The following is an 8,753-nucleotide window of genomic DNA, read 5'->3' as shown; positions in this document are numbered from 1 at the left end:
TCACTAATCTGAAATCAGCTGAGACAAACTGCAGTGACTTGACTGTCAGCTGAGATTAAACTCTTAGATGTTCTTTAAGAGCTTCAAAGGATCCAGTGCAGATCAAAATAACATTCAAACAAGCAAACAAGTGTTCGGAATAATAACTCATTAAACTGACAACAAAATCGGGAAAGAAAGAATCAGATTCAGCTGATTTACATTAACTTTATACGTGTGTGTGTGTGTGTGTGTGAGAGTGCTTAAAACACACACACAGTCTCTCTCACACACACACATACAAAGAAAGGAAAAACGGGGCAGAGAAGTTTAAAAAGCGCAGTCTGGTCCTTTAAAGCCTCTCTGAGGCTCCGTGCGGTTTCACGTTTTCATCACTGATCCCAGTCCTGGTTCAGGTGTGGGTGCGGGTCTGGTTTCTCCTCCGGCAGGGGCGGAGACAGTTCGGTGGGGCGGTGTGATGAAGAGGAGGAGCAGCTGGTCTCGGTTCAGTCTGTCGCAACGTTTTCTTCTCTTTGTTTCTCAAGTAAAGTTCTGATGGGCCAGCCGGGACCGCGCCGAGCCGGATTAAAGTGGCATTAAAGGCTGGGAGCAGCGGGACCCGCAGCGGGTCAGGGGGGACTGGACTCGGCTTCAGGTCTTCAGGTCTGATCGGGTCCGGACCATGGGTCGGTGGGACTGACGGACTTCTGAGGAAACTTTTTTTGTGGCGTTTCCATGGAGATGGGAGTCTTCCCTTCCAGCTGAGGAAGCTGATTAGACTCCGATAAAGTATCGATACTCTGTATTGATCGCGTATTGATCGGAGGGATGGCCGCGCTCCCGCTACTGTTGCTGCTCGTGCTTTGGACCTGCGGACACGCCAAAGGCGCGTTCCCGCTGCGACAGTCCTACAACCTGTACACCAATGGACACGCGCACGGAGCCCGCGCTGCCAGCAGGCACAGGTAAGATGACACGTGCGCGGAAAGGATGGTGATGATGATGAGGTTGGAAATGAAGAAAGGATAAGGTGGTGACGTCAAGGTGTTATGACCTCACCACAGAGGAGTTTTATGTGTGTGTGTTTTATTCTGACAGGAAGTGCTTACAGGTTGCTAGTTTGATTCCTGGTTCAGTTCTGCAGGTCTGATATTTAAGAGTGAGCCCTCTGCTGATGTCAGGATCCGATGACATCATGCACCTCTTTTTACATTGTTTCTATAGTAACAGCTGTAATTAAAGGTGAATTTAAGCGTGTTTTTGATATTTCAGGTCAATGAGCACCTGAAGTTTAGTGTAAGCTGATAACTAAATTTTCTGTTTATGACACGTCTCTGTGAAATGTTTGGTTTAGACATCTGAGATGTTTGGACTTAAAACATTTAATTTGCACAGACATTTAATAACAGCTTCATTCTGTCTCTTCCTGCCGTCCTTTCATTACAGTCACTGCTTCAGATGACAAACAAGCTCAAAGCAGTTTCTGGATTTCTGTCCACCTTCATCCGTTTCCTGTTTTCACAGGGGAAAAGTGTTTAACTTGAATATAAACTGGCATGCATGAGGAAATCAAACTCCATAGCGTCATCATTACTAACACTGTATCCACAAAGGCAGAGATGTGCAAACAAACTGACATCACCCACTGGTTTACGATCGCCGTGTTGGTGTTTTGCACACAGAAGTGACCACATTTAGGGTGGAGTGGAGTTATCAGCTAAAGCTAGCAAGCTGCATACGTAAAGACAGTATGGGTGCAACTACATCGCACAGATACAGGTAATTAAGTCTACGGAGCATAAAAATATTAGAAGTTCACTCTCTTGAGGTGGAGCACAATCTTCTGTGATTGGCTGTCTTATTATTGGATTTTAAATGCTCCAAAAGTCTTTAAAAACAGTCACAAAGTTTTTTCACTGGCTCTGAGTAGCTGAGGTGAAGCACTGGCCCGCTTTCTCTCCATCCACCTGACACTCAAAGCTTCCGGGGTTATAATAATGTCAACTTTAAGCATTAACATGGTTCAAATGTGTCATCTTGAAAAAAAACCCCAAACAGTTATCACAAACAGGGAAAATGGCTTTATAGCTTACAGATGTTTTTTGTATCCTGTTTATTTCTGTTGTAAAGTCTGTTTTTTAAATCCAAGGCAATGGGTCGACTCGCTTTAGGAGCCAAGTGGTCATTAGAGGAACTGCAGTGTTTGTCACTTTGTCTTCATTTTTCAGCCCCAAAGGCTGGAAACACTTTTCTTTAAAAGCCATTAACACACATTGTTGTCATAGTGCTTCTGTGATGATCTCAGTCACTGTGCTTCATTTCCACTCTCATCTCCATTCATGGATGGATGTTTGTACCGCATGTTATCAGACATGTCAATCAAAAACACAATAATTAGAAACTGTCACACTTGTCGAAAAAGTGATAAAAGGAAGTGTTTTATTTGGCGGCATCAGGTATGGAATACCGAAGGGAACAAAATAACTACTGAAGGAAGAAGTAACTGAGGACACCGTCTCTGTAAATTCCAAGGAAAGGACGGTAAACAAGGCACAAAAGAGCACCAGAGCATCCATCCTTACACATGGCCATTAAACACAGCTGCACAGAACACATAAATATAAGCTATTAATAAACTTTTTAGGCAAAATTCTGTCTCGCCTCATTTTCATTTCACCATATCAGGCTGAACTTGCACTGCACATTCTTCCTTTATAAATAACACTTTATGTGTGGTTTATACAGCCGGGCCTTTCGTGACCTTCCTGGCAGAGAGGTTTAAATGGCACATCCTCTCAGAGCTGCTGACTGTCACTTCACGCACATGCATGCTGACAGCTGTGCTTTAAATAGTTCAGAGTATGTGCCCTGAGTGTGTGTGAGGCTCTTCGTGGTCAGTGTGTCTGAAGATGATGTTGGGTTTAAGTGTGGCAGGACTTTAAACTGAGCTTCTTTCAGCTGCGTTCACACTGAAAGCAACACAAAGGTGATGGCTGATGCACATTCCAGACTCGGACAGGTTTTATGTCAATCAGCAGCTGATGTCAGTCAGCTGTGTCCTGCACTCTCATTGGCTGAGGCTTCAATCACCTAGAAGTTGAGAACAGTTTGTGACATGTGACATTGACTTTCAATAGTTTTTGGTCAATGTGAATCTCTTCTAGTGTGGAGAAGAGTTTTTTATACCACTGCACCTCTTCACAGGAGCTCTTGGAACCTCAAACCACATCCACTGTGGCATTTGCATGAATTTTAGTGGAAATAAACCCGCGGGTGTGACACTGGGGCCCTTGTCTGGTTTTCATGTGTATCATTTTGTATGATGGTAACTTCCCCACTCATTTTAGGGTCAGTGGAGGAAGGCGTACCCACTTGTTGTGGGTTCTTGGGTTGGATCTTGATGCTCATCAGTTAAAGTTGGAGAGTGTGAGCACAACAAATGTCACATGTAACACTTTCCACATCAGAGTGTTGTTTATATACATAAATATCGATCAAAAGAGTGAGTAGAAAGATCGATTTTTAACACCGGCGCTTGATGTGAAACAATAATTGCTGAAATATTTTGTCATTGGTGGGGATAGTGTTACTAACCAAGGAAAGTGGAAGAGAGATCGAGGCAAACATTTGTGGCTGAGTGGGCTTAAAAAATGAAATCAGATGTTTTATTGTTTTAAAGCTGTATTATTTTTAAAAGGTGCCACACTGCTAGCTTTTGTAACCAAAGCAGTCGCACAACAACAAAGAGAGACAGCTGAGATGTAGCCTGCTAACTACGTTCTTATAAAGCCTGGTGTTTAAAAGCAGCTCTCGCTACGTCACTGGACTCATTCTGCCAGATCTTTTGTCTTCAGTGAAGTGGAAATGCAGACAAACAATACTCTGAAGGAAACTTTCAGCTCCCTGAAAAAAAAACTTCTTGAGGGAGAAAATTTTAGATGGAAAAACAACTAATGAAGCAGGAGAAGGGTGAAGAAGTCTTTCTGCTCAATCCTTTTCACTTTAGTTATGAACTGAGCAGCTGGGCATGTTTCCCGTGGATTCTTAAATAGTCATAAAGCTGAGTGAATTCATTCATCTAAAAAAAGACGCCTTCATTTTTTCCAAAATGTCTTAAATCAACATTTGAAGATGTGGGAACAGTTGAATTCTATGAGTATTTTTTTTTATCAGTGAAATTAAGATCTCTAAATGATTTGTAATAACTATAATTATCAGAAAGTGCCTTGCATTAATGACACAGATCACAATGGGAGAAGCAACAACATTTATAGTTTGTTTTTTGATATAAAACCATGTTTTTTAATATTTAAGCCAAAGTCTGGGATCCCATCAGCTTATTGTGGATGCTAAGAGCTTCGACGAAATCGTAGAAAAACAAACATATCTGTGGGATGATGTCACTTTCTCATTCCTAAATCTTACTTGCAGGAGAGCTGGTCTTAAATTTAATTCTGAGGGGTGTTAAAGAGGTCTTAAATCTAATCTGCCTCGAGCTGCAGGATTCCTGTTTTCAAATGTTTTTCGTCTTCCAGGTGAACTGTTTATTTAACTGTCAGCATGGTTTCATTGGCCGTGAGTGTTAGCAGCTCACACAAGTGTCTCCAGGACTAATGGAAAAAGGATAAATAAGTTTCCATCTGGAGCGATCCTGACTCAGATGTCACGGCTGCCTGAAAGCTCACGTGTTAGCTTCTTCCTCTTCTTCTTAAAGTCATTTTCTTCCACGGGAATCACAGGATCCGCTCAGCGAGGTGAAAGTAGTGTTGAGTATGAAGCTCCGATTTGGTGAACTTTTTACTGGGGTCAGTCCTGTAAGCTGAAACACTATAAAACTAAACACACAATACACCACATAAAAGTGCAATAAACACACAATAGAGCACAGTAAAAAGCATTCCGCCCAGCGAAACAGGCAGTTAAACCCTCAGTTTGATGTCGGCTGCTAAAAAAATACCAACGTGAAGCGCAAACTCTGAATCTCTCCTGTGGAGTTTGTAAAGCTGATAAATCAACTTTTTTCTGTCCGGCCTGTAGAGCTGAGACGCACGGGGGCCGAAATTAAACCAACCCGCTCTGAGGCAGGAATAAAAAGGTCAGAGGTGGCGTCTGTCCTGACACGAGCAGCATTCACTGACCTGCAGATGCAGAGATAACACGACATCAGCTCCAGTTTCCCCTCGTTCCCCTCCACATCCATCTTTATACCAAGTTTTACTTTTGTTTTTACTTGTGCGTGCATCTTTGCAGAGACGTGTAGATTCATACATCTCTGTTTGTTTCACTCAGCAGATTTATAGACGACGAAAAGCCAGAAAGCGAGCAGTGTCACGGAGCATTGGGAATCTAAAAAATTTTTTAAAAAGAGGGGAAACAGCTGAGACTGATCTGAGCAGCTCGGAGACAGACGTCCGGACATCCTGTCCGCAAGATTCGAGCTCAGAGATTCAAGCTAAACTCTGTACACTGAAGACTTTGTGTTTAGCGTTGTGCTTCATAAAAACCATCCTAGTGACATCAGCTGTGACTGCCAGATTACTGTAATCCTGACTGCTGTAATCTATTATCAGTGCTGATAACTCAATCTTCATTAATCAGTACCAGAGATGTGATCAGCGAGTCAGCATGTGGAGCTCATAAATCAAGTGTGTTTCAGTTGAGGATAAAATGAGCACATGAATGGAACATCAGTGGGTTTTTGTGGTAGTAAACTAAACTAATCAGTGGCTATAAAGTGTTTCAGGTTTTCTATCAGTGCTGAGATCAGTGCTCTCATTAGAAGCTGCACAGTCACTGTTTATTTATTAAATACTTAAATGACAGATGCAGACTTTTATTCAAATTTTTACCACTGAAGGTGTGGGAGTGTAGTGATGTGGTCACGAATAAACATGAGCGGCATATGAAACCACTGCAGGGTTCTGGTTTGTGCGGTTTCTGTCAGTTTCTCGTTGTCTTTGTTGTGTTTTCTTCTTGTGTGTTCCGTGTTTCCGGGTCTCCGTCATCGCGCTCAGTTGCTCTTCAGCCTTTCTCACTGTTTGTATTGCTCTGAGAATCAGTTTTCCTCATGCGTCTTTTTTTGTTTTACTTCCTGCTTTCCTTTCCTCTTCTTTGTGATTGTTTGCTGTGTCACCTGTGTTTGACAGCCTTGCATCTCCCTTAGTTGGATCATCTCCTTATCTTCTCTAGTCCTCCATCAGCTTCCTGTGCTCCGTGGCTGTCTGCTTGGTTGGATTTTTGTTACTTTCTGGGACTGTTGTTATCGGCTTTTTCCAAAAGCTTGAAGCTTTAGAAAAATCCCGTCTGCGCTTTAGTCCTAAGTTCAGTTAAATTCCAAGCAAACAGTCAAAAATCACAAGAAATGAAAGTAATAAGAAGCTTTTTTACCCAATGGAAGTATGTGTTTGGTAACCACATGTCGCACAAAGACAGCATGTGTAGTGTTGTTGTGTTTTTGAATGATGCATGCTCATTTGTATATTTAATGCAACACTTTTCCAAAGAAGCTGTGACAGAAGCACGTTTAACGGCATGTTGCATCATCTCTTCTCTAAAAAAAAAAACACTGCTTGCTTTTGGGAGCTGAGAGGCCAACTGCTGTTTTAGAAGCCAGATGTTTTCCCATTCTTGCTGGGATTTCAGTTGTTCAACAGGACCTCCTTTGTCGTACTTTTCATTTTATAATGCTCCATCTGTTTTCAATGGGTGACGGGTCTGGACTGCAGGAGGGCCTATTTAGCACCCAGATTATTTTATTACAAAACCATGCTGTTGGAAAACTTGTGGAATATAGTTTTCCATCCTCTTGCTGAAATAAGAAAGCCCTTCTCTGAACCATATTGCTCTTCATGCTATATATTGTTCAGCATAAACAGGGCCTTCACACATGTGAACGTCACCAATACCGCGATCCCCAAACATTCACAGCTGTTGCTCAGTTGCTGATCTTTGTTTCTGACAGATTCAGCCTCTCTGAGATGCTCTTTTGTATGCACAGTCATGTTACTAGTTGACCTTATTAACTTTGAGATGTTCTAGCACATATTTGTTTTTAGCGCCGCACAACTTTTGCAGCCCGTGAAAAGCTGTTGGAAACTGCTCAGCGTCCCAACTATTTCTGAAATGTGGTTGTAATATCCAGCCCTGACAGGAATGTTTCAGCTGCACTCTAATTTATATGTGCACTAAGCCATAATCCGTCCTTATCCTTGGTAGTTTAGCTCTTCGTGGTAATTAACAGCAACTAACCACACTTCCATAACCCCACTTTTGCACTGTATTAAATCCTTCTACTAGTTTTGAAAAGAGTGCTATGATTTAAAGACATATGTACACCCTTTAACCAAAATAGGTCATTAAAAAGTCATTTATAAACTAACAGAGCCAAACTGTTGCACTGATAATCCACTAAATCGATGGGTGGATCGATCCAAATATCGAAAGTATCGAACCCAACGCAGGTATTGATATCGATGCTAGCGTGATAGGATCAATGCTTTGTTTCTATGCATGTAAATCGCCGAATTGTGTTAAATAAAAAATTTTTAAGATGAAGAAATATACCTCAAACATGCACTGTGAAAAATAAAAGTGTTGACTGATAGTGTTGAGTGTCACATTCTTGGCTTTTTTAAATTTTATTTATTTATTTAAAAGCCTACCAGCACATTTAACAACAGAAAGTGACCCAGTGCTTTAAAGACGGGCACATTTAGCTGCCAGCTTTAAAATAAAACCCTGTTTCAAAATACACAAAAATTAATCTTAGATTGATGCCTTTAAAAGCTGAAAGTATTGGTATTGGCAGTACTGGGTCTGTATTTACTTGGTATCAGATCAGATGAGATTAACCAGAAATGCTAAAACCCACGACTACCACTTCTTCCTCATACTGCGGGGATTTACCTTCTGCTGACTCGCCTAACAGTTGGAGCAAATATGTCTGGATCACCTTAGATTCACGATGAACCAATCAGAGCCACAGTTTGGCCGTTAATATTGTGAGCATGTGTTTATCACACCGAGTCTCATCTGAATTTCTAATTACTGTAACTGAAGTCTTAATGGAGATCTTACTGGGGATCATTGAGATGAACCATGGTATTGATTGATGATTGGCTGCTGTATTTATTTCAACCAAGCAGTCTGATTTACAGCCCCTGATTTCTCACATAGTAAATGGACATATGCTATAATGATTTATGATTACCTTCAACATGGCAATGATGTAATTGGTTTGCTTGTTATCCAGATTATTCAAACGTCATGCATGGATTAGTAAAAGTGGTCATTTTTTGTAATATCTTCATAAATAAATGTCACATTGAAATAAGAAAAAACAGGGACATCATCTTGATGTTCTTAAAATAATATTATCTGGATCCAAGAAATCAGCTCATGTGTGGCGTGGAGGGGATTTTCAGCCTTGGCAGAGGCAGCATACTGCTGTTGTTGATTAACACATGTGACTGCACGTTTAAATTGATCACACACAATCATTTGTGATCACACAGAGCCTGTCAGAAGCGTACATCCAGCTGCAACCACTCATCTTGACCATTGTCATAGGCAGTAACCAAGTTCCCTTTTAGGGCATGTATTCTGGCAAGTTTTTCCATGGCAGGACAAATATGAGTTTCCAGAGGAAATCTGCACATTCACATTGAAAAACTAGGGACTCCTCTGTAAACTTTCCCCACACTTTCTCATTCTGTGTCATCCTCTGGGACAATGAAGACTGAGGTCTTTCACAAGTTTAAAGAAAAACTCCCTGG

At 41.4% G+C, this 8,753-nt stretch overlaps 1 protein-coding gene across 2 annotated transcripts in view; it reads left to right on the top strand.

Annotated features, from left to right (window-relative positions):
- The first annotated feature begins 300 nt into the window (after positions 1 to 300).
- The window catches only part of LOC102202452 (EMILIN-1-like), a 29,095-nt gene continuing 20,642 nt past the window's right edge, over positions 301 to 8,753 (top strand). For both annotated transcript variants that reach the window (XM_005726329.1, XM_005726328.1), the window contains exon 1: positions 301 to 944. In XM_005726329.1, coding sequence (XP_005726386.1) covers positions 808 to 944 — 137 coding nt within the window. In that variant the 5' untranslated portion in view covers positions 301 to 807. The remainder of the gene's footprint in view (positions 945 to 8,753) is intronic.

The sequence above is a fragment of the Pundamilia nyererei genome, unplaced genomic scaffold, assembly GCF_000239375.1.
Source record: "Pundamilia nyererei isolate P.nyererei 1_Seehausen unplaced genomic scaffold, PunNye1.0 scaffold00019, whole genome shotgun sequence".
Classification (NCBI taxonomy): domain Eukaryota; kingdom Metazoa; phylum Chordata; class Actinopteri; order Cichliformes; family Cichlidae; genus Pundamilia; species Pundamilia nyererei.
This window is presented reverse-complemented; position numbering and strand designations above follow the sequence as displayed.